General features: G+C 47.3%; 1 protein-coding gene across 6 annotated transcripts in view; it reads right to left on the reverse strand.

The window, feature by feature from the left end:
• Positions 1-26,082, reverse strand: part of AFF3 (ALF transcription elongation factor 3) — a 472,487-nt gene that overhangs the window by 40,114 nt on the left and 406,291 nt on the right. For all 6 annotated transcript variants that reach the window (XM_081156102.1, XM_081156098.1, XM_081156097.1 and 3 more), the window contains 2 exons: positions 9,967-10,153; positions 1,978-3,063 (listed from right to left, as the gene is read on the reverse strand). In XM_081156102.1, the coding sequence (XP_081012228.1) occupies positions 1,978-3,063; positions 9,967-10,153 (1,273 nt within the window). The remainder of the gene's footprint in view (positions 1-1,977; positions 3,064-9,966; positions 10,154-26,082) is intronic.

Raw genomic sequence — 26,082 nt, forward strand, 5'->3', positions numbered from 1 at the left:
ACAGGTGGGTCAAAACTCCACATGGTCCTATGCATGCTCTATTGTCCCATCACATTTCACTTACAAAACACAAATTAAAAGATAAAATGAAGAACCTGAAGATGGCAACCACAAGCATTAAACTCCCAAGTCCGAGCCTTCTGAGCGGGGTCCCTGTGGGAAAGTACTGCACAAACCTAAGGCTGACTTCTATGGGAGACCCTGAGCCAGACAGCCTGGGCTCACTCCTGCTCTGCCCCTTAATCACCCCACGAACCTGGGCAGGTTGCTTTAAGCTCCTGAGCCTCAGTTTCCTCATCTATAAAATGGGCATGACAATAATATCTGCCTCATAAAGTTATAAGGACTCAATGGTTTACTATGTACAAAGTGCTTAGAACGGCATCCCTCCCGAGGAACATGCACGTGTGTCAACTGTTAATGATTTTGCCCTAACTTTGGAACCATCCATTATTACTGCAACCTTTGGTTTGTCACCCACTGTGTGTTTCACTGTGGCCCAAGTTACTTTTGAAGAGACAGTAACAGGAGGGAACGAAAATCCTCAAAATTGCCTTTAATTTGTGACTGAGTTATTCCTACGCTCAAACATCTTGGAAAAGTGCTGAGCACTTGGGTCTGCTTCCAGATGTGTTTGCAGCTCCCCCGTCCTTGACCTGCCCTTCGCTCCCCTGTACCCTTTTCTCCTCTCCTGGCGCCACTTCACGCTCGGCCCTCTGATTACAGTCACGTGCCACGCGATGACGTTTTAGTCAACGACGGGCTGCGCGGAAGAGGCTGGTCCCATGAGATGACAGTGGAGCTGAAACACTCCCATCGCTTCACGATGCTGTGGCCGCCCTCATATCTATCACAGCACAACGCACGACGCGCGCTGTCTGTGGTGAGGCGGTGCAAACAAACCTGCTCCCTGCCAGTCATGTGAAAGTATAGCACATGCTACATGTGCAGGGCATGATCCTTGACAATGTAATGAACAGCCATGTGACCTGCTTACGTATTTACTATACTTTTTACTCTTTCTACCTAGTAAAGGTGGCTTTCTGTAAACAGCATGCCGTTTTAGGCCAGCGGCGGCTTCACACACGTCGTGTCTACCTGTCTCTTCACTGCATCATTTCCTCTTGCGCTTGACTTAATGTTACGCTGTTTTGAACAGCAACATGCTGTGCAGGCTTGGAGCCCGGGAGCAGCAGGGGCTCCCCTACAGCCTAGGTGTGCAGCAGGCCAGACCATCTAGCTGTGTGTCCCTTCACTCTATGAGGTCTGAGCAAGAAAGAAGTCACCAGCAATGCGTTTCTCAGAATGAATCCCAGTCGTGATAGGGCACAGGACTGTATTCCAACGTCCCTCCCCCTCAGGGCCCTGTTCTCAGCCCCTCTCTGCCACCAAGCTCCCCGATCAACATGACTGGGAGCAACAGAGGCCGCGGGCTCTGAAGCCACAGGCTGGTGTTCCTCTCCCAGGGCCCATCCCACAGCGCCTGGCCCAGGTGCGTCCGTCTTTATGCGTCACCCCAGTCACAGGCTTAAATTCTGTTGGCTCCTGACTCAGTGAATGATCCCACCGTTGACGTCACCACATCCCTCCCAGCAAAGAACGGGGTTCGCCATGCGGTGAGCTCTGCTGCAGGCCCGGCCTCCAGCCCGCCTCGGCACGCACTGGATGGAGATTTCCTGAATGTCTACTCCAACACGCAGCGGGACGGGACTTAGTTACTCAGCTATAAAACGGGAATAACGGTACTTCGGGCAGCGGGTGGCTTTAAGGGCTTAACTGAGTTAATGTAAGCCAATTATTTCCAACAGTATCGGGCATGTACAAAGCACTGTATGAATGCTTACTGGGTAAAGACACACGGAACTGCTGACGCCCCGCATTCCAGACCAGCGCCTACTGGTGCCCTGTCACCTGCCCCCCAACACCTTAAGTAAGGGACAGCCCTCCTGCCCGCCAGTCCCTCAACCCCAAGCCTACCTTGCGTTTCCTCTTGGACTTTGGCAAAGCCTTTTCTAAGGGTATGTCGGATGGGTGGCTCGGAGGTGCGCTCTCAGCGTCCTTGGCCGCAGGAGCACTGAACACTCCGGGCTCCTGGGGCAAGTGTTCTGGGATCCTGGACAGGAGGGACAGGTCAATTTTCACCCAGAGAGACCTGACCTCGTCACTGTCCTTCAGGGGAGAGAGAAGCTCGTTGCGGCCGAAGGGGACCAGCGTGTAGAACTGCTCCTCCAGCTCCTTGGCGATGTCGCTGGTGGTCCTGGCGTTGATGGAGCCGACGGGTGCGCGGGGGCCCCCGCCACTGCTGACGCTGCTGGCGGCCTCCTTGAGCCTCTGGTCAGTTGCGGCGGCGGCGGCCACGGCCTGCGCTTTGGCCAGGGGGTACTCCTCCTGCTCCGACTCCAGGTCCGAGTCCGAGGACGACGAAGACGAAGACTCTGTCTCGATGAACTCCTTGGACTTGGGGACGATCCTGCTCAGTCCCCGCGTGCGGCGCTTCTCGCAGGTGACCGAGGAGCGCAGCTCCTTGCGGTGGCTCGTCCTGCTGTTGGCACAGGGCCTGGCTTTGGTGGGCTCGGGAGGGATGGCCGCGCTGGTCCCCAGCGCATCCGCGGGCTCCTCCGACCGCTGGCAGTTAGCGCTGTCGCCCGCAGAGGTCCTCTCGGTGCGCCTGGGGGGCTTCTTGCCCGCAGACCTCCGCGTGGGCGCGGGTGCGCTCTCCGGGGGCGCGCCGGGGACCGGGGGCGGCGGGGCGGCTGCGGTCACCGCCACGGCCACGGCCGCAGGCGGGGACTTCTGCTTCACCCCCTTAGTCCCCGGGGCCTTGTTAGCTGTCCTTGGCCGCTGCTCTTCCTTGCAGGCGCTCTTGATGTCCTTGTCTCTCAGGCTGGGCTGGCAGCCGTCGGGGAGTTTCCCGCAGTCCTGAGCTTGGTCTTTCCCCGGGGTGTAGTACTGACTGCTCTCCAGGCCGTGGCTTTCATTTTGGATCAGAATAGGCGGCTTGTGGGGATTAACTTTGTTGAGCCATTTATCCAGCTGCCACTTGTTGGAGGACGCGGGCTCAGCCTAAAAGCAGAAAGCCAGCAACGAAACAAAACATCTTTATTACGGACTCACGCGAAAGGGGCCTGGCTGTTTTCAGCTTCCCTTACTCCTCTAGGCGTGTGAGCAGGAGAGAAGGGGCGGGAAGGGAAAGGGGCACGGGAGCAGCAGCGTGCGGGGCAGCTCTCCGCGGGCACCCGGGGGGCAGGGTGGCATCCCTTTCCTGTCCCCGGCCACCACCACGTCAGGGCAGTACTTTGAAGCCAATTAGGAAAATTTCAGGGGCAGCACTGTGCTTCACTAGAACCCATTTCCAACACCTCTGAGTGCTGTACAATGTCTACGCTTTATAGTTACACACACACGCACGCATAAACGAGATGCCACGGAAGGTAACTGGGGAACCGCTGGGAGGGCCTGAGCGTTAAAGCGCTCATTTTCCGTAAGACTTAAAATCTGGGGGGACATCGGAAGAGGGGGATCGCCCTGGCCAGTATGGCTCAGTTGGTTGGGCGTCATCCTGTGCACCAAAAGGTTGCCAGTTCTATTCCCGGTCAGGGCGCATGCCCGGGTTGCGGGCTCCATCCCGGGTGAGGGGCGAGCCGTGCAGGAGGCAGCCAACTGATGTTCCGCTCTCACATTGATGTTTCTCTCTCTCTTTCCCTCTGCCTTCCTCTCTCTAAAAAAAAATCAATAAAATACTTTTAAAAAAATAGAAGAGGGGGCTAAGTGGAACCTATAGTCTCAAAGAATTAACAATAGTTCATGCGGTGAAGGCAAGGAGGGCACAGGTCCTAGCAGGGTCGGAAACCGTGGGGAGATGCTGTCTGGTGGCGGAGCACTCCCATTGAGAGGCCTGCGTGTGCCCCACGCTCTCTGGCGGCGGGACTTGGTTGGTCTATCCTCAACCTGCTTCCACACCGAGCCAGAAATGTTTCAGACGATGGAAACCTTTCCTGCAAGCATGTTGCTGACTTAGAGCACCCCATGGGTATTATAGGTATTAAACCGCCCCACAGATTGGTTCCAGGGGGCCAATGAATGCCCCGAGACAGAATGTGAAATGTTCCATAGATGCCTTTTTCTGAGAGAAGGCCATAGTCCTGTGTCTCATAAAAAGGTTAAGAGCAGAGTGTTTGATTGGTTGATTTCTAATAAAAGTTAATTTATCTATCATCTATGATTATTAATAGAAAAGTATAGAACTCTAGCCAGAGTGTTTGCGATTTGTGACTATATGTGAAATGGGGAAACTATTTTGAGTGATTAAGGTGATGCATTTTTCCTTCCCTGCAGCCTCCCAGCCTCTGATTGTGGCATCTGCTGTTTCGGGGGAGACTCGATACCAGCCTAAAATAAAGACGACATTGCTTGGCCTTTTGAACATGATAAGTTAAAGTCTAGAGCAAGTCAGGCTCCCTTGTAGGAGAAAACCTTTTTTTAAAAAACATAATAATTTCAAAAGCTCATTTTTATGTATCAAGATTTGTTATTCAATAGTAGGGGGCCACATTAAGAGCAGAACTGGGGCTCGGCCGGGCGTGGCTCAGCGGTTGAGCGTCGACCTAGGATCCAGGCGATCGGGGTTCGATTCCCGGTCAGGGCACATGCCCCGGTTGTGGGCTCAATCAATGACTCTCTCATCATTGATGTTTCTATCTCTCTCTCTCCCTCTCCTTTCCTCTCTCTGAAATCAATAAAGATATATTAAAAAAAAAAAAAAAAAAGCAGAACTGGGGACATACACATGAGGAGAGTGAAGGGACAACAGGAGCCTGGCTGAGTCTGGGGGCACAGCTCAGGAAGATGGGAGCCTCTGACAGGCCAGAGGGGCCTGGGCCTGGGTGAAGGGACACAGGCTGTGGGAACTGGGCACTAGAGCCATGGCAGGGGTCAGGGACATCCTGCTGGTTCTTCAAAACATATAGGACCGACAGCCCCTCTGGGGACCACGGCACCGGGAGGCCGGTGACTGGGAGGGACAAGTGACACTGCATTGGACTCCAATGTGAGGATCTGAGGCCCCTGCCCTGGGCGGTGGGATGGAGAGGCTTCGCCCTGGGACACAGGCGTGGGAGGAGAAACCCTCGTGGCCCTGAAGGGGGGCCTGGTTTGCTCTGTTTGTTCTCACGCACCAAAAAGACCAGGGCTCCAGAGCAAGACACAAAAGAACAAGATCTTTCTGGCAGCCCTGAGCTGTAATATGGAGATTCTGACCTCGCTCTGCTTTGGCTTCTCCGGAGAAAAGGAACACAGGGCACGCACAGAGCACACCCGGGGACACATACTGCGGCTGGAGATGCACGCCACGGAGAAAGCAGGACAGCGGGACACAGGGCAGCTTCTTGACAGGGGGAAGGTGTCACCTTCCCGGAGATGAGCTGAGGGTGGCTGAAAGCTAATTTGGCGGCAAACAATTTATGGCCTCTGTTACTGTCTCCTCCCACCCCCATTTCTCTCACTCTGTGACCACTGACACCTCAGGGACTGTGTGCCTCAGCTTCCCTAGACAAATGGGGCACAGTAAATAGGAATGGAGGCGGAGGGGGCCTCTTGCAGACAGAGGGCGCCTATTGGGATGAGAGCCAATGCTAAGGCAGAGCATGCCCCTCACGCTGGCCCACTGCCTCGCTTAACGTGACTTTCGCTCCCCCCACCGTCCCGAGCCTTCCACAGCTCACATCTCCTGAGATTTCCTGATGGGAGCATTAACAGTGAAGGGGGAATTTAATAAATTCAGTATGGGCCCACTGCCTGATGTGCTTTAGGGTCATTTTTTTCTTTTCACTTCACAGCTGAAGAAATCAGTCTGAAGTACCATTTACAACACACCCCTAAATCATGCTTCCTTTCTCAAGGATCTACAAGGACCTCCTATTGCCTCTCAAACAAAATCCAAATTTCCCAGGCTGGCGTTCAGGGCATCCATCACCTTACGGTCATCTTTTTTTCCCGGGACACGTACAGTGTACCTCCTGCTTCACATGCCATCTAATTTAATCCATACAGATAAGAAATATTATTCCCCCTGATTTGTAGATGAGAATCAGAGAGGTTAAGTGACATGTCCAAAGCTGCACAGCTATCAGGCACCACCGAGACTAAAGCCGTCTTTGTCTAGGTTTAAAGACCAGGTTCTCTCCCCTGCTGCTTTGCCTGATCTCCCCGTGCCTGGCATAGCTTCAAAGAAGGGGTACCTCATTCCACTGAGAAATGTCAGTCTTCAACCTAAGATGATAGAATTAGGTCTGATTTTTGGAGAATACCACTAACTCTCCAAACAATACCTGTGCTTTCTATTATCCTCAACTGCACGGCCTTTGAACGCTCATATTTGCTTCATGTGTGTGCTGTGTCTTCAGCAAAGCCCACCCTTCTCTTAGGCGGGAGCCAGTCTCTGTTTCTGTGTGTCCCTTGCAGTGTCTGCAGTAGGCTAGGGAGGCGGACTGCTATGACTGCTCCGGAGAACAATTCACAATAGCTGTCACTAGACTTGCATCGTTCATTCCCCAGAACCACCTCTCAGATCAGGCAGCCCAGGAATAGTTGCCTTTTGCGGATGGGGCCTTAGTGGCCAAGGAACCTGAACTGTGAGACTGAAGCGGCAGTGAAGGGGGGGGAGGCCAGAGATGGGACTTGTTTGCATGGCCTGCTGCCAGGACGGCCGACTTCGGGAGCCACCCACCAGGGTTTCTGCCCCGTGTTTTGTTTGCTTGCTTGCTGCTTTATATTTTCAGTCATGACCCTCCTCCCTGATTAATCTCGGCTCTGACTCAGGCCTCAGCCCTCCACCGAGCACTCTAGTCCCTGGCCACCCATGTCCTTCACACACCCACTGCCATGCACCCCACAGACGCCTTGTTAAGGAGAAGCTGTCCCATCAGTGAGTAACTTGCACCACATTTCTGCTGGTTTTCAAGAACAATCCAGGGCAGCATTTTCCAAAATGTGCTTTTAGTTCATATAGTCCACGAGGAAAGTTCCCATGGTCAGATCAGTGAGGGAAATGTCCAGTGGAAAACAGTTTACAGGAGCAGTACTAGGGTGGGTGAAGCCCTAAAGAGACGGGTGGAGCTGACTTACTCCTGGCCCTCCTCAAAACCGCATGACGCGGGTTGAAGCTCGGTGCGTAGGTGCAATCTGCTGGCCGAGGGGGAGTTGCTTTCCCCTGTAAAGCTCTGACACGAAAGGATGCACCAGGCCAGAGGAGATGAAACTCACGTGAAAAAAATTAGGCTGAGCGCACTAAGCGAACAGCAAGCCGGAGGGTGGGACCTGCGTGATGCAACCAGTGTCTGCAGCGGCCCTTCTGCACCAGCGTGCGGACAGGCATCGCGCTGCGGTGAGTCGGGTGGAAGGCGGAGTCTGTCCACGAGCACGGCCTTGAAGGACAGCTCAGGCGAAGCTCAGCCGAGCCCCGCGGGCTTCCGGTGCCTGCACGCCGAGGGGGCAACCCAAGGTCCTTGCAACCTCGTGAGGGCCTCCTTCTAGCCCCGCATCAGGCTGCTACCCGGAGGGGGAGTGAGGGTCCGAAACGCTTCGCTTCTAAGCAGCATGAACCAATCTGCACGGCGGGATGGGAGGTGTGCGGCTACACAGAGCTCCCGTGTCCTGCGGGCCCGGGGAACTGAGCCTGACCGCTCTCTGCAAGGTGACCTGGGCCGGCTCGGCCAGAGGGAAACAGTGACACCGTGGAGGGCCAGACCCATTACACTACTTCCCTTCTTGGCAATTTTCATTCTGCAAATTTGCTTTACTCCTAAAGGGCACGTGTCTGCATTAATCCTGGGGAAAATGTTAAAAGGAACCTTATTTTTATTCCAACGAAGACCTCCCTTTCTAGCAGAAAGAAGTAACGTGCAGGGTGGCTAGCACCTTGAGGGCCACTTCTATATTCCCCACACAGAGAAGCAAGAGGCTGAAACCTGTGTCGTGGCCTCAGGCGACCTGAACTTGGAGGCTGCGTCGGCGGAGCCTCCTGCTTAGCGAGGGGCCTCGGATGGCCGCTGGAGGAAACGACGAGCGCTTCCTTTCATCACCGAGGGGCTCGGGCCTTTGTAATTATCTCAGTGACATTTAGAGAGAACTTGCTTAAAGCACCTAATAACCGAACCTCTCTTAGGCTGGGTTTCCGCCTCATTCACGAGAATAAAACTCAGCTGCTCATGAATTTAACCTTCAAAGTCACTGAGAAGGGCCTGGATGGGGGCGTCTTCACAGACACTAACCTTTTAATCTGGCTCCACTGCCCTCCTCGGCTTCTGCAATGCCCCTGGAACCCAGTTATTTCTTATAACTAATACTATTCTGGAATTTCTCAACAAATTATAGCATAACGTTGGCTTTGAAGAAGCCCGTTTAACTCCTTTGTTTTACTGAACTCCTGTATTTTTTTATTTTTTTGGTTTCTAATTATTCCCTGTGAAGACAGGGACATGTCAGATAAATGCTGTGTCCCAGGGCCAAGCACCAGGTCTGTGGCGGATGCTCGATACATATTTGTTGAATGCATACTAAATGAGTGAATCAAATTGTAAAGAAGGGATAATAATTTAGTTTCTGGGAAAAGACAGGGTTATATCAACCTGTGGCTTTTATAGGTTAGTGTTGCTAAGAGCCTTCCCCTTATATGGGGGGGGGGGAGAAGGGGGGGTGAGCCTCATGGAAAGAGGAGAGAAGTGAAGGAGAGATGGCTTATTTCAGGATGAATGGTGAGAGCTCAGAGTAGAGCAGAAAGATGCTGGAGGAGAAATGAGGAGTGTGGGAAGTATTACTGCCCTGGGTTTCTCAGTGCTACTGGAAGGGGACCATCCTGGGGGAATTAAGAGCCACTCTATGGACCTCAGATAAAACCACGGCTGCTTTCCAGTGTCCTCAGGCACAGGTACAAAAGCTGGGACAGCTGTGCCTCCCCACGGAGCTCCCTCCCACTGCCGTGGTTTCCATAAGCGGCTCTGGCTTCATTTCAGAGCCTCTTTAGAAATCTGGGCCCGGAAGTGATACAGTGGCTTGTTAGGTGAAAATTAAATCCCACGATCCACGGTAATGTCAAATGTCTATGCACTCGAGAAGAAACTGTATTTTATTCCTTTGTTAGAAATCAAAGTCTACCCTTCCAGAGCCATGAACTTGAGAGATTTGCTCTCAACCCTCTCCCAAGAACCTCCCTGCTCTGAAATACTATTTAATTTTCCCCCGTTAAAGTAGAAATAGCAATGTTTTTATTGGTAGCTTATAATGTTTTTATACGAGGCATCTCAATCTCCCACATAGATACTCATTACAGCTATAAAAGGTTTCATTATTATTCGTAGACTCACGGTCATTTTTCTTTTTCTTTTTTTCTTTTCACAAAGAAAACACAGTTAAGAAGGCGTTATTCATACTCATAGCTCTGTTCTTCTGCTCGGTGACAAACTGCAGAAACGTAAGGTCTTACCACGTCTCATCCATAAAACCCCTTTCCCGTGATGTACGGGAGACCCCGCCTTCCGGGCAGTAAACCGCCCTGCTGGTTAGTGCCTCGCCGACCCTCAGGGAGACCCGACCCACAGGGGTATTTCCAGTCAGTGACAGTTACAGCGTATCTGGAAATTTCTGGAAGTCAACGCAGAGATTTTCGGACAATGAAAGACGACGCTTCCGTGCTCCCCAGGAAGCTCTGTAAATAAGAGAACCGCCAGGAGGGGGCGGAGTAGTGAACATGATGAGCCCCAACCAACCCTGGCAGGCTGCCAAGGGGAGGCGGCCCCAACCAACCCTGGCAGGCTGCCAAGGGGAGGCGGCCCCAACCAACCCTGGCAGGCTGCCAGGAGGCGGCGGCCTCAGGGATGCTGCTGGCCGTCCTAGCACAGGGTGCGGACCTGGGAGAACCGGAGCCCACGGGCTGGCTGACCCCCCAGGGGCCCGGGCCAGGGCGGGTCTTACCTCGGGGCTGGAGAAGCGGGCAGGCTTGCTGCCCTCGCTCTCGCTGGAGCTGCTCTCGGTCTCGGAGTCGGATCCCGAGCTGCTCTCCGAGTCACTGGACGAGCTGCTGCCGCTGCTGCTGCTGCCGCTGCTGCTGCCCTTGCTGGAGGGCGCCGAGGCTCTGCAGCCGGCCTGCTGGACGGCGCCGCTGCGGGCGCGCAGGGCCCGGGGAGGAAAGGGAAGGAAAGCCAAGTGAGCACACGCGGGACGCCGCCGACGGGGCGGGAGGGCCGGGCGGCGCCTCTGCCCGCCATCCCCCGGCGCGGGAAGGGCAACCGTCAGGGTCAGGTCCTAGCGGCTAAAGAAAAACACTCCGTATATGTAAATAACATCGGGAGCGAGAGCCGGGCGCCCTGGCGATCAGGCACGCCGTCTGCACGGCCAGTGCGATCCCCGACGGCTGTTCCTATCTGCTGCGCTTTCTCAGAACCCCTCTCCAGACGCGTCCCCGACCTCATCGTCACAGGTGCAAGGGCATCCGAGATGCTTGGAATAGTTTGTAAAAATTGAAAAGGTCTGTTTGCGTTATTTTTAAGATGCGGGCTGCGAGGAAGGGAACAGTGTTCTGCTCTGTTCCCTCCTGGCCCACTGGAAGGTTCCGGAGACCGCGGGCCGGCGGTTACATAACCCGCATCCCACCTCTTCCTGTCCACGGGGTTGAGCTCTGTTGTCTACACAGGGGCTGGTTTGCCGAGTCAACGGTCGTTTTCCTTGGAGCCCTTTATTTAAGAGCTGAAGATCCATCACGTACATGTTTTCCTATAGTCCAGATTTTAAAATGCAACCCCAGTAAAGCGGCGGGCTTAGAGCAAGTAACGTCTCCAATTATACTTTATGTTCACATCCGTGCTGAAATTTGCCAGGGAGTTATCTACTCAAATGACATACTCAAAAAGAACAGGAAAAATGGACGTTTTCTAGTGGTAATTAATGAACCACAAACGCGGTAACAGCACACGGACACACAGAGTGTTCGGGTCAAGAAGAATGCTTTGGTACCCACATAATATTCAACATATTCAAAGTCTGTATTAACGAAGCACATCTAAATCTGTTCTCTTGAGGCCAAATGCTAAACTCAGAAATGCACTGATCACTTTTTTATGTGGACAGCAACCCTTTGCTTACCCTTCCCACGTGACCACTGCTTCACTAGGACTGCACGTGAGTGAAGGCCGAGGGCCGGGGGCTCGGCAGGGTCTCGGGCCTCAGTGCAGTTCAGCCTGGACAAGGTCAGGGACCCTTTCACCAGCCCCTTCCGTCCTTAACCAATGCTCCGCCCAAGGACAGAATCTCATAAATCCTTAGTGTGGGGACACTGAGGGGGTTAAGGGGGGATACTCATTGGAACCTGGCCTCCAGAAGCATGATACGACAAAAACCTGCCTTGCAGGATAGGTCTTAAAATAAAAGCACCTTTTGAACGGCAGGGTTAGGGAAAGAGTGCGTTGGACAGCAACCTTGCCTGGTGGTTTCTATTTCTCCCCCAGTGTTGTGGTCCACACCTATGGTCTGACAAAATCCTTCGACGTCAGACAACACCTGCCCGTTCATGCCTTGCCTGAGCTGCAGGGATTCCTTCGGCCGCCTCTCATTTGTGTGTGGTGTTGAGTGAGAAGTCCTGGCTCTTTAGACAGAGGCAGGGCAGGGAAGGTCAGTGATCAAAGGGCTGTAATATTGCTTTCTTCCCTTATGAGCTAAAATCTATCTTTTCTGCTGGCAGAGTTGAGATGGCTACTAACAGTGAAGTCATTAAAAACAAAAAAGCGCCATTAGACTCAGACCAAACACGAATACCTGGGATCCATGGTAATCGTTTGTCAGGAGGCCCCCAAAACACCGGGGGGGGGGGCTGGGCTCCAGAAAACAAACACCCCCCACTAATAAAACCAGACCAAATCCGAAAACCCCCCAAAGCGAAGGAACACATGGCAGAGGAAAGAGGTACGGCCCCCCCCCTGCCACACTGTGGATGACATTTTCTGAAATCTGGGAAACGGAGATGAATAAAAAGCACTTTGATGGGTGTTATGTGATGGCCACAGGCTTTGATCACAGACCAGTGCTTTCTACCTGCTTCCATTCAAACAGCGAAGCGCGTGTGATGCGGCGCTGCGTGGGGGGCTGTGCGCGGGGCGGTCTGCGGGCGGCAGGAGCGGCCGAGAGCGTGGAGTCCCTGGGGCGGGCACCACAAAGCCACCGGCTGTCCTTTGAAACGCAGCCCTTTAATTTCTGGGAAAACGTCCATTACACAGTTGCCGCGCCGCCTTCCTTTTACGACCGCTGTCCTACCGGGAGAGAGACACCAGCCCCCGGAGACGAGTCTCTGATCTGAACTAGACTGGCAGAAAAGCCTTACATGTTCATGTTTTCCTTCCTCAAATTTGGAAACTCACAGAAAATGACAGTCTTACTGGCATAACTATTATTTGTTTTTAAAACGGTTGAGAGAGAGCCAAGGATTTTAGGTTTTTCTTCCTGCTTTCCTCTAAGAGCTGTGGGCTTACGCTCCCTCTGGGGTCAGAATTGAATATATTTTTGTTTCAACGGTCCAAGTAGAGACTCTGTCGCCAGAAAGAATCATGCTAAGGGTGGGAGCCTGAAGAGCTCTGGTGGCCCTGTCTGGGACCAAGAGATCTGCCCCATCCACCTCTGCGAAGGCTGCTCCAGGACCTCGGCTTCCTGCGGGCCCCTGGGAGCAGCTGGTCCTTCTGACTGTCCTGACCCCGGTGACCCCCGCAGAGTGTCCTGTCCTGAGCACACGGAGCCACTGGAGCAGCTGCGCAGGGCGGGTGGCAGGTGAAGGCCAGGAAGCCAGATGGACGGTCAACACTGAGGACGGACGAGTCCCAGTGAATGGAGGGCTCTGTGGCGACAGAATCTTTTGGAAGAAGGCCTACTGGAAAGGCCTTCCTGAGAGAAGACAGGGCATTTAAAATTTTAGTGCACCCACTAGTTCTCATGTTTATGTACCAAGATATTTTAAAAATTAATTGAAAAACTTAACTCTTTCCTGAAACAATAATATAGATTAGTTGACATGATGACACGGCCTTGGACAATTTTTATGAGAGTTCTTGGACACTATGACGTCCCAGGAACATGGGAACACTCAGTCTGAGACGTGAAAACATCGGCGAGATCACAGAATAAGTCTTTGTGTCACTGAATGTAGCAGGGTGCCTGGGGCGTAGCAGGCGCTCACATGTGATTACTGAATTAAAAAAATATATCAATAGCCTGGCCAGGTGTGGCTCAGCGGATGAGCGTCAACTAGGATCCGGGAGATCGGGGTTTGATTCCCGGTCGGGGCACATGCCCGGGTTTCGGCTCGATCCCCAGTCAGGGGCGTGCAGGAGGCAGCCGATCAATGACTCTCCCATCATTGATGCTTCCATCTCTCTCTCCCCCTTCCTCTCTCTGAAATCAATAAAGATATATTTAAAAAAAAATCAATAGAAAAAACCCCATCATTGGTTTAATGAGTTTTTTTAAAAAAACATTTAACCTTTTGAAAAGGTTACAATTTCTCTTTTCCAATAAAAAAATATTTAAGGGGATTTCAGCACCTCTTGCACTCTTCCAACTTCAGCACTTTTTCCTCTCAGAGCCCATCTCTTTATATGTACTCCGAATTCCATATGCTGTGATTTAGCCCAGTTCTTTCTCATGACGGTTTATTTAAATTTGTATTTTGATTTCATGAAATGTCTTGCTGGTTTTATTAGCGGTCAGGACCAAATACACCTTGGAGAGAGTCCCGGGCTTTATTCTAACGACCTGTGTGCTGTGTCCCTTCTTTTGGCGGCAGTGACACATTCCTTGCAGGAACTGGCCTGGGACAAGTCTGAATACAGACAGTGAAGGAAAAGATCTGGAACCTAAATGACAAATCCTGGCTCTCACAGTCCAGGGTGTCCTGCCTGCCAAGGGTATTGTGGGGCCTGGATAAATACAGTTGTCCACAAAAGCTTTCAACCAACAAGTCACTGGGGGCAGGTTCCCTGCCTGGCTGGTACCATGCGGATGCCGTGGTGCCCAGGACTGGGACTTGCGTCCTGTGGGTACCCACTGGTCCTGGCCGAATGATACTATCACAGAAGAGGCTATGCCCCTTCTCACTCAGCACTCAGTATGAACCCAACAAATGCTTGATTTCCAAGCTGTAATCAGTCCCCTGGCAACAGGATTCCTGTACTGAAAGCATCTTCATTGATATTAATTGATCTAAAACTAGAACCACAGTATGAGAAGTGAAAATGGTAAAAGCCTGCATAAGAGGATCTGCATTGCTGGAGTTATCTTCCAAAAAACAAAACTGACAGGACCACGGACCCTGCACTAAAATAATTTTGTTTGTTCTGCATTATCGCCAGGAATAATTCTTCTGTAAAAACATGGTTTTTGAAGCTCTTCATGGTCTGGCCTCAGTCACGGGTCCATCCCCAAAACCTCAGCCCTAACAGTTTCCTATTATTTTCACAGTCTGTGTCTGTCTGCACTTGCCATTTCTGTGCCGAAAGCCCTGGGCCCTTCTCCTGCCATCTCCGACTCTCTCCAGGGCCAAGTTGCAACACTCCCTCTTCTGTGAAGTTTTCCCCAATTTTCCCAGGCATAACGGAGGTTTCCTCGCCTGAGCCCCTACAGCACATCGCTCATTTCTCTACTGCAGCCCTTCCCATATTAAGGATAGGAATTACCTAAATTCTCCTTGTATCCCCAAAGCTGGCAGGGGGTCTGACATAAACGGACTCTCAGCTAATACTGATTGACTTAATAAAATAATGATTATTGGTACCGTGTGTAAAACTGATTTTTTATACAATGTATTTTGTTACACTATGAAGTACCCCACGAGATGTTTATATATACACGTAAGTATTTTTCCTGTTGCTCTGGGGCTGCCTAGGATTTCATAAAACTGATATCTTTAGAAAGCTACCATCTATATTACAGGTTACAAATTGAAAACCTACAGGGGCCAGGCAAGTAGCATAAATTAATAAATATCCAGGTGTAAGAAAACAAATGTGTAACAAGTGATGATAAATGACAGCAGATCCTTGGCTCCCTAGAGGGAAGGGTGTCAAACTGGAGAGCCTGGTCTGCTCTGAAGTGCTCCTCCTGCCGGCATCTCTGCCAGGTGGAAGTGAGAGCCCAGTGTGACCAAATCCCTTGATGTTTCAGAGAAAACCCCAAATCCTGATGCTTATATCAAATCTCCTGATTTGAAAATGCTAGTACCTAATTGGAAAAGTCCTAACAATGAAAAGGTCCATTGCATGTCAGCAATGAAACATCTGTGGGTCAGATGAGGCCTATGGAGCGCCGGTCTGAGTCCCCTGAGCCATGTCCTGTTATCACACATCCTGAAAGCCTCAGATGGTTCCACGTAAAAGCGATGAACAAAAAAGACCACAACTGGGAGTTTTAACTCTCTCAGGGATTTAGATGAGCAGGGACGACAAGAGGCTAACCAAAAATACTCACTGTCTCAGCCCACTTACTTAAAAGTTTTTAAAATTTTGAAATATCGATTCGCCAAAAATTGCAAAAGTAGTAGAGATGTCTCATGTACCCCTTGCTCAGTTTATCTCTGGACTGCATCTTATATGACTATAGTATGATATCAAAACAGGACACTGACAATGGAACAATGTGTGGATAGCTCTACGTCACTGTCACATGTAGATTCATGTAGCTACCGCCACGATCAAGATGTAGAACTGTCCCATCACCACAAGGATCTCCTTCATGCTACTCCTTGAGAGTCACACCTACCCCTCAGCCCCACCTATTCCTCACCCCTGGAAACTACTAATATGTTTTCCATCTCTAAAATCCTGTCATTTTAAGAATGTTAAATAAATGGTGTCATCTAGTGTGCATTATTTCAAAATGAGATTTATTGAGATATAATTTAAATATCATAGTGTCTATCCTTTTAAGAGGGCCTTTTTTTTTTTTTCTTCAGTCAGCATAATGCTGAGATTCACCCAAGTGTTGAGTATATCTTGTTATTTTTTATTGATTTCATGGTATGTATGTTTAACCATTCACTGTTTAATCATTCAACTACTCAGGGAATTTTGGTTGTTTCCAGTTTTGAGCTATTACAAATAAGTCTGCTATGAGTATGTGTTATAGGTTTTTGTGTGCATGTACATGTTCATTTCTCTGGGACAAATGCCAAGGAGTGTAATTGCTGAGTTGTATGATAATTGTATGTTTAGGTTTTAAAGGAACTGCCAAACTGTTCTGTAAGCTTTTGGTTCACGTATCTTTCAGCTCTGTTGTTTGGTACTTACAAATTTAAGAATGCTATGTCTTCTTGCTGACTTGACTCTTTTACTAGTATTTAATGTCCCACTATGTCCCTGGCACTTTTCTCTGCTTTGAAGTCTATTTTATCTGATAGTAATATATCCATTCTGGCTTTCTTTGAATTTTCATGGTATGTATTTCTTTTCATGGTATATATTTTCCATCCTTTTACTTTCAACCTACTTGTATTGTTATATTTAACTTGCATTTCTTGTGGACAGCATATAGTTGGGTTATATTTATCCTCTGTGCCAATCTATGTCTTTTAATTGGTGAATTTAGGTCTTTTATATTTAATATAACTGTTGATATGGTTAGAGCTTAAATCTGCCATTTTACTTTTTGATTTCTGCTTGATCCCTCTATTTTCTTTTTTCTGCCTTCCTGTTCCTTAAAATCTGTTACAGAATGATCTATATATTTAAATTCAATTTATTGAAACTAAAAACAAACAGCTAACCCATTCCTGCCCCCTTCCTCCAGCCTCTGGCAACCACTGAAATAGAATTGTAAGAAAATAAAAATAGAATTACATTTTCACTTACATGTAGTGTTTTTTAATTTGTCTCTTTGTATAGAGTTTTAAATCATTTTTCTAGATGCTACAATATACATAACTTATCATGATCTACTGGTATTCTCATTTTACCAGTTTAGGTGAAGCACAGAAATCTTGCCTCCTTAATTGTCTTAGGTATTTTTTCTATCTACATTGAGAACCACATCAAACCATTTTTCAAATTATCCTTTGACTATCAAACACAATTTAGAAACACCAGAGAAGAAGGAAAATTTATTGTATTTACCCTATTTTTACTCTATTTTTCTTCTTTCATTTTGGATAGCATTTTATTTCATCAAGGTTCCTTCTTTCAACATTTCCTTTCTGTTTCAAGAACTTTCTTTGGCCATTCTTTCTGGGTAGGTCTCCAGGTGACAAATGCTTTTAGCTTTCTTTAATCTTAGAATGTCTTCATTTATCCTTCATTCCTGAAGGAAATTTTCAATGGATATAGGATTTTAGGTTGAAAATTATTTCCTTCCAGGTTTATATTTTTTCCAAAACTTGGAAACTACATTATTACTTTAAATGCTTTTTTGAATAATTGTTCAGCCTCATCTTCCCTCTCCTCTCATTCTGGTTCTCTGAGGACACAAATGTTAGATTTGTTATAGACGCACAGGCCCCTGAGGCTCTGGCCACTTTCCTTTCTTCTTTGGTTTTTCTCTGTCGTTCATGTTGGAAATTTCTCTTGTTCTATCTTCAGGTTCACAGAATCTTTCCTCTGTCCTCTTCATTCTACTGTTGAGCTCATTTGTTGAATTTTAAAATGTCAGTGGAAGGAAATCGAGGCTTCCAACTTGGCCTTTGCTGATGATGATGAGGACACTTTTTTTCCTTTCATTGGTGTTTGGCTAGAATAGAGCAGTTATTGTCTAAATGTTTTCTTTTTGCTAGAATACCCATTTCCTGGTCCTTCGACCAGAGAGAACTGGCTTTCCTGGGTATTTTTCTAAAAAGCTGTGCTTACTGTAATTTCCAGGTTGCTGGCTTCTCCAGCATCCACTCTGGGCTATATGAGAAAAGGAAACCCAGGGAAGGCACTGCTGCATCTTTTCGTGGGACTGAAGTCCTGAGCTGATCTGCCTTCTCTCTACCTTTCAGTCTTATGTTTGTTTTAAATATGCTGTCTAAGAACTTTAGCTATACTTAGCAGGAGGAATAGGGAAAAGCACCTCAGTATCTTGTTCTAGAACAGGGATACTCATGTGACATTTATCAATGGAAGGAACCCTTTTGTTCAATACTTCCAATGTCCAAATCTGGTTAATTGTCTCAAAGGCTGATCAATGAAACAACCATGTGGGTCTCTGCTACAGAGCCTGCCCTTTTTATCACCCAGTCAAATTAGGCATTAATTCATTTACTTAATAACCACTTACAGTGGAAATTAAGCTCAGATTTTATAAGTATGTGTTCAAAGCTAGAAAGAACATGTCACTAACAATGCACATAGATAGCCTTGTAAGAAAAATGGCTCATAAAATGAGTCTATAAAAATTTAAGGATGAAAGGTGAGTACTTTAAAAGGTAGGTTCAGGGTAAATGGCATGGGGGTAAGGGATGACACTGGGGTGACATTTGTTAAGAATCCACTTTGTGCCAGGTCCATCAGAGCAACAACATGTGTGTGTGTAGTGTGTGCACTTGGGGTGGAGGGAGTTGACAGACACTCAGCCATACACAGAAACTGGAGCAGAGTCAGCTGCTTCTGGCTTCTCCAAGGGAAAAAGAGTAACCATCAGAAACACTATAGAATCATAAAAAGTAGATGAAATCAGCTATGAAAGCTATAAAGTAAGTTAGAACACTACTTGTTGACAACGCAAAAGCTGCACATTTTTCATTAATCTAGAAAAATCCAAAAAAAGCTCTATAAATAAGTCAGAACGGAGCATCCAGTACCCAAGGAGAGGGAAACAGTCATATTCCAACACAAAATAGTGCCTCAGGACAAGGGACAATACCTCCCTCAAGACCCCAGACCCCCAGGACTATTTTTATTCCTTTATCCCTTGGTCGCCTCCTCATAGGGTAGGTATCTTTTTGCTTCTTTATAGGTGAAAGACAAGAAGGTCCCTAGTAAGAGACAGAGCTGAGGCTGTGCTTCCAAAAATTTACCCTCTAAAAATAATCAGAGATGTTTAAAAACATTTATCTACAAGGATATATGCTCTTATATAATTTCCAATGGGAAAGGATTTGTAAACCACCAAAAATGCCCATCAATAGGGGGTTAGTTAAATAAAGAAATAATGACATACCTTTATGAGGGAATACTCTTTGGTAGTATGCAGTCATTATAAACATATTAGCAGAATAGTTCCCGTCACAGTAGTACATTTGTGAGGAAACGGGATTTTCCGTATGTAGATCAGGAATACCTAGGTGCTGACTCTGCTTTTTCCCTGGAGAGGGTAGGGTTTTGCTGACTTTGGATTTTACTTAAGAATCAAAGGGTCTCATGTCTAGAAACAGGCTCTTATATGGGATTACTAAACACACAGATTGTGTAAGTCTTCTTGACTAGTTATGTGAGGCCCGAGCATGAAAGGACTAAGGTGTGACCACCCTCGAGAAGTGTGTGGGGATCTGTGCTGATGGCTGGTGCACCTGTTCTGTGGGCGCCTTCACCTCCGCTGTGCTTCTGTATCCTCTGACACCCAAGCTGGGGACCTAATCGATCCTTATGGGATACATGTATGTAGCTTTTCCCTGACAGTCTGTTGGCTACAAAGCAGCATGGCCATAATTACATCAAAATATATATACAGAGAAAAAAACACTGGAAGGATATAAATGCAAAGGTTAACTATGGATTTTTTGGATGGTAGAATTATGATGAAATTTTTTTGAACTTTCCTATATTTCCCAATTTTTCACTTGTCCTCTAATGGAACATATACTACCCTTTCCCAGTACAGTTAATTGTGGAAGATGATTTCTGTTAATATAGTATTGAAATTAGCTTGCTGGTGTTTATTTAAGATTTTGGGAGGATCTGTATTTACTGGTGAACTTGACATATATTTATGTTTCCCTATTTTATATTTTGGGGTCAATTTTGAGCAGGTTTTGCATCATGGTGGTTTTAGCTTAAAAAGTAAATTGGATAGTGTTCTAGAACAGTTTAAATAGTATGAGAATTATATGCTCCTTGAAGTTTAGAACTTACAACCAGCAAAACCATCTAGTCCTAGAGCCTTTTAGAATGGCAATACTTTGGTACCTTTTATAATTTATTCCTTGGTTATTGCCCATTTTTTCTTTTGTCAATTTATATTTTTTCAAAAATATTCTATTTGAGATATATTTTCAAATTTACTTATTTCACATAATATTCTCAATAAACAAAATTTGTATCTGGTATATCACTTGTTCTAAATTTTCTTTTCTCTTCCCTTTTTCTTCAAAATATTTACCAAAAGGTTTTCTATCTTATTTTATTCTCAAAGAAACAGCTCTTGATATATATTATATTTCTAGTATTTTCTGGCTGTGCTGTCTTCTACACTTTCCATGTTTATTTTATAATACTTTTATAGACTTCTTGAGTTGAAGGCTTATCTCAGCTGTTTTTATTCTTTAATAAAGGAAAAATTTGGGGCTATCATTTTGCCTCTGAGTACACCTGTAGTTGCAGGTGTTTTCATTTTCTTTATAAATAGATTGTTGTGGTAGTTTTAAATTTTCCTTTGATCAAATAGTTATTTAGAAGACTGCTTTTCAATACAAGATGACATTTAAGGATAAACATTACATTTAGGTCTAAACAATAAACATGGGGGATGTAGCCTAGCATATGTGAAAACTTCAAGTAGGATGGTGGCTTCAGCCTGAAGGGGAAATCTTAGGTCTCAGGTAAGACAATCTGGTAAAGGTGAGAAGGAAGGGGCAGGCAGCACAGCTCCTCTACTGTGAACTGGGATGAGAAGGGAATAGGAAATGGCCTGGGGAAGGAATTAAGGCCATAAAGAAGACTTACACAGAAGTGTGCATATTCCAAAGGTCTCCTAAACTTCCTGGTGGCCTTGGGAAGGACAAAAGTCAACAGAACCTGCCACATTTAGCAGGAGAGAAATTTAGTAACATAGAAGGTCTATAAACTTAGACACAAATTATGTCTTATATTTCACTGTTAATCGATTACGGCATATGGAATTCTTCCTGTTACAAATGGAAGAATGCAGGGAGCCCCCTGAGGAGCCAACTGGGCCATTTATATAGTCCCCCGGGGAAAGATGGGCCATTTATATAGTCTCACGGGGAAAGAGGAACTAATGCCCAAATTACAATTCTATGAGAAGCTTTTATACGTAAGGCTTGACCACCAATTTCAGACACCAGAGAGCACAGATGTCACCTCATGGGGGCTCCTGTCATTTCCTGGATTTCCATCCTTTATGAAATCACATGTCATAGATGACAATAGCCAAGAATTCTTAACCAGCTGCCTGATTCTCTGCTCCCCTGGTTTAGATTGGGGCCTTAGCTTGGGGACTCTGCTTGAACAGCACCAAAACATCTTAAACTCAAACTGAGTTTAAGATTCTTGAGTTTACAGCATTACCACCTGACTAATGATATTTGATAAGGAATAGTAATTCTTTTGTTCTGGGGTTAGCCCTGTTTTTGGATTTATCAGGTTTTCTTTTTAGGATGGGTGAAGAATGTTCTCTTCTGGATGGACTAAGACAAGAAAAGCTATGGCTTGGGCTCTGGATACTATCTGGTACCAAGTTTTACTTCAGCTGAATAAAGAACCACATGTGAGCTAACCAGGCAGAAAAGCGTTTCATAAATAAAGGAAAAATACAATAACATACAAATATACATTGGTTCCCAAGTATTCCTGGGCCTGCGGATAGTTTTTGTCTGTTTCTAAAATAATGTTTTATTCATGTATTTCTAAATAAGGGCCCATCAGAGAACATTCTCCACCCAGCTATCTTCTCTGGACTAAAGGCTCCAAATGGGGTGGAGCTCTCTGTTCCCTTCTTCAGATGGAAGTGTTCTTGGGGGCGGTATGTAAATCAGGAGCAGAGAACATCTGCACATCTGGTTAGTGTGGTGGACAGAGTTTAAGCTGGGAGTCTTGCTGGAGGATGCAGGACTTGGGCTCACGTGGAACCCTTTCTGAAAGCCCTGCCTCGGGCTGGCCGGGCCACCTCTGCACACACAGCTAGGTGAGACCATTGCAGCTGCCTTTCCAGTCTGTTCCTTGGACACCATTTGAGAGACTACGCCAAGAAGCAGCTGCCTCCGGTGACACAAACCTGCTTCCCTACAGTCAGGTGGGTGGTCCCACCAGTGACACTGAGATGAAAAGTCCTGCTTGGCTCAGAGAACACCATAAAGCAGGGGATTCAACATCCTTCTCTTGACAACTGGGATGGGAGCAGCTCTTGAAGGCCTGGGCCCAACTGCCAGAAAGCTGGAAGGACCCACAAGCGCAACCACTTCCCCGGGCAGAAACTGAAACCTGGGTTAGGTGAAGGCACCTGGGTGGGAGTGTGGGGACAAGGAGTGGGTGAGATGCAAGGCTGCTGGCCTCTGTGAGGCTGAGCTAGCTGGCCGGTGGTGGGGAGGGTGCTGCCAGCTGTGGGCGTTCATGCTCCAGCTGCTAAGAGTTGGCTGGCCACCCAGATGAACAGCCTCAGCAGTGTTTTGCTTGACCTGCTCACAAGACAAATGCAGCTCTTCTGACTTTTTCAGCATGTTTTGCCCAGATTCTTTGGCTGCTGGAGGTAGACAGGTAACCTACCCACTGGATTGCTTTTCAGCCACCTGGTCTACCACAGAATTCGAGAGATTCTGGCCTGCCATAATTTAATGCTAGCCTGAGCTCCTTTCTCACCCATCCTCAGGGGTAGGGTGCCCAGGGACAGCTTCTAGGGATGAAATCATGTGGGGACATGCAAGACCTACTGCCTCCTGCTGAGTTCCATGCTTCAGTGTGACGGGACTAGAAGAAAGATTCTTCTGTAAAGAGCACCTCTTGCACCTTCAAACAATCTGAGTATTTTCAAGCAATAGTCAATTAGAGAGCCTGCCACCATGTCCTCACTTATCTAATTCGTAAGTTTACTTATATATGTATTTCCAGCTCAAGGAGGCCTTTCCACAGTGCAGCCCTACACGCTGCTCTCGGGGAACGCTATAATCCACTTGGCAGTAAAAATTTACCCGAGCTCTCACAGCGCTTTAAAAAAAGTCAGCTTCATTGAGATGTAATTTACATACCACACAACTCACCTATTTGAAGTGTATAATTCAATGTTTTAGTATACTCACAGGGCTGTGCAACCATCACCACAATCTAATTTTAAAATATTTGGCCCCTCTTTAAAGAAATCCTATACCCATTAGTAGTCATTCATCATCCCCCACCCCCACCCCAAGTTCCTCTTGTTCCAGTCCTAAACCACCACTGATCTTTCTAGTGCTATAAATCTGCCTCTTGCAGGCATTTTATATAAATGAAAGCATAAGTAGGTAGTCTTCTGTGCGTGGCTTCTTTCACTTGGCATAACGTTTTCAAGTAGCATCCACGTTGTAGATATATTAGTATAATACTGTGGCGGAACAATATTCCATCATATGGATATCCCAGATCTTGTCTATCCATTCATCAGTTAATGATCCACTTTTGGGCTATTGTGAATAAAGCTGTGGATATTTGTGAAAAGTTTTTGTGTGGACATACACTTTCATTTCTCTTGGGCTTATGCCTGGGAGTGGAATTATGGCTCCTGTGGTAAGTCTATGTTTAACCATCTGAGGAACTGCCAGGCTTTTCCAAAGCAGCTGCACCACTTGGCATTCCCATCGGGCGTGTAGGAGGGTCCAGTTTCTCCACATGCTTGTCAACACTTGCTATTGTCCATGTTTTTAATTCTATCCACAGAAGTGGGTGTGACGGGGGAGCTCACTGCGGCTTTGATTTGCATTTCCCTGATGACCAATGATGTTAAACATCTTTTCATGTGCTTATTGGCCATTCACCTATCTTCCCTGGAGAGTGTCTAGTCAAATCCTTTGCTCTTTAAAAAATTTTTATTATTGAATTGTAGTAGTTCTTTATATATTCTGGGTAAAAGTCCCTTATCAGATGTATAATTTTCAAATGTTTTCTCCCTGTCTGTGGGCTGTCTTTTCACTTTCTTGATGGTATCATTTGCAGCAGAAACATTTTTAATTTTGATGGGATCCTCATGCTATTTTGCCTTATGTCACTTTTCCTTACTTGACTACTTTTAATAGTATAGATGCTTGAATTTATACGATTCTCTACATTTTGCAAAGCATTTTCTTTTGAAATCCCTCCTCTGAGCTTCATAATAAACCTATAGGAAAGCCAGGTATCGTTATCTCTACATTACAGAAGGCAAAACAGAGAAGTTAAGTTGCCTGCTTAGACTGCACAGCTGGTTAGTGGAGGGGAGAGGCTGGAGCCAAGTCTTGGGCTCCTAATACGAGCCTCTACTCTCTGAGGAGTGAAACTTTCCTAGCAAGCCGGGTAAATTCTCAGCCTTTCTGGCCTCAGTCAGGCACATTTAGATAATTCTGACACATGAGGCAGGTATGTAGGCTTTAGAATCAGACTCAGATGGGCACTTGACCTCTTTTGCTTGTGCCCCTGGGAAAGTTACTTAACCTCTCTGAGCCTCAGCTGCTTCACGGGTCTTAAGGGGGTAATAACAATGACAACCTCATAGGGTTGTTAGGTAAACTAAATGAGAAAACGCATGTAATGTTCTTTTTTTAAAATCCTCACTCGAGGACATGTTATTTTTCAAATTGATTTTGAGAGAGAGAGAGAGAGAGGGAGAGAGAGAGAGAAACATCGATGTGAGAGAGCATCGATTGGTTGCCTCCCATACGTGCCCCAACCGGGGATGGAACCTGCAACCTAGGCATGTGCCCTGACTGGGAATCGAACCGGTGACCTTTCGTTGTAGGGGAAGATGCTCCAACCTACTAAGTCACCCATCGAGGGCTGTAATGTTCTTAATTAGCACAATGCCTAGCACATAGCAAGTGATCAGTAAACATAGGTTAACATTCTTCTTTAATTTTTGATAACTAATACTTCTTCCAACATGACAGCTCTGACAAGTTGGAATTCCTCCAGTTTATCTGCATTTTTGACTTGCATTACCCCTCTGGTCATTTCAGAGGACGATAAAATGTTTGATCAGGAAAGAACCCGGTGATCAGCTAGCCTGACACCCAGAAAAGGGATGCTGTGTGGTGTGTCCAAGACAACACAGCACATGAGCTCTCCAACACTATTTCTCAGAAATCTCCTCTTTCATTTCCATACATCCGGCTGTTTTAGTGCAAAGCTCCAGACAGCTATGATCTTGAACAAGGTCAAAGGACCCTCCCATGGGGGCTGGAGGGGCCCAGAGAGACAGCAGCACTCATCTCTGTCTGCCACCATGCCTGGCTCCTGAAACACTCCTCCTAACCCAACCAATCTCAACCTGAATAAACCAACTCCATTTCTCTCCTGTGTTTAAAGCAAATAAAGGAGGCTTCTGAATGTCAGCCGCACGTGGTGTTTAATTTGAATCTCACCAAGGGATACGAAGACTTGAGGATGAGAGCAAAAGGGATTTTTACAGAAACCAAACTGCGGCATCTGAGATGCAGACTGGCGGCCGCATCGGCGCAAGGTGTGATCCTGTTACCTGCTGTAAACCAAGCCGGGTTTGTCCCTGGGATGAAAACTCTCAGGGCAAACGTGTGAAACATTACTCGGGGTTTCTGTGGGAAATGCTGTTCCTAAGAGCCTCTTCAAAGGCTCTGTAACAGGGCATAGCTGATGGACTGTTCCGAGAGCAGGTACTGCTACTAGAATAAGCAAAATCAGAGAGGACACGCACATCTCCTAGTGTGAAGCCCCACGGAGGGGCATTTCCAGGACTGGCTATTAATTCAGAGGCTCTGTGGCCTCACAGTTCCCTCCATCTTTTCTCATTGCCATTGTGGCTTGTCTTCAGGCTCACTCTCCTCACTGCCCCAAGAGGGCTGCCACAGTCATCACACCCAGATGACAACATCCAGAGGAAGGGATATTCCTCTAGGGTTTCCCTTGTTAACTAGACCACCCCTGTGCCTCCCTGGCTTGAATTACATCACCTGTCCATGACTAAACCAGCTCCACAGCAAGGCTAATAAGACCA

This window comes from Miniopterus schreibersii (genome assembly GCF_964146895.1).
Source record: "Miniopterus schreibersii genome assembly, chromosome: 13".
NCBI classification, from domain to species: domain Eukaryota; kingdom Metazoa; phylum Chordata; class Mammalia; order Chiroptera; family Miniopteridae; genus Miniopterus; species Miniopterus schreibersii.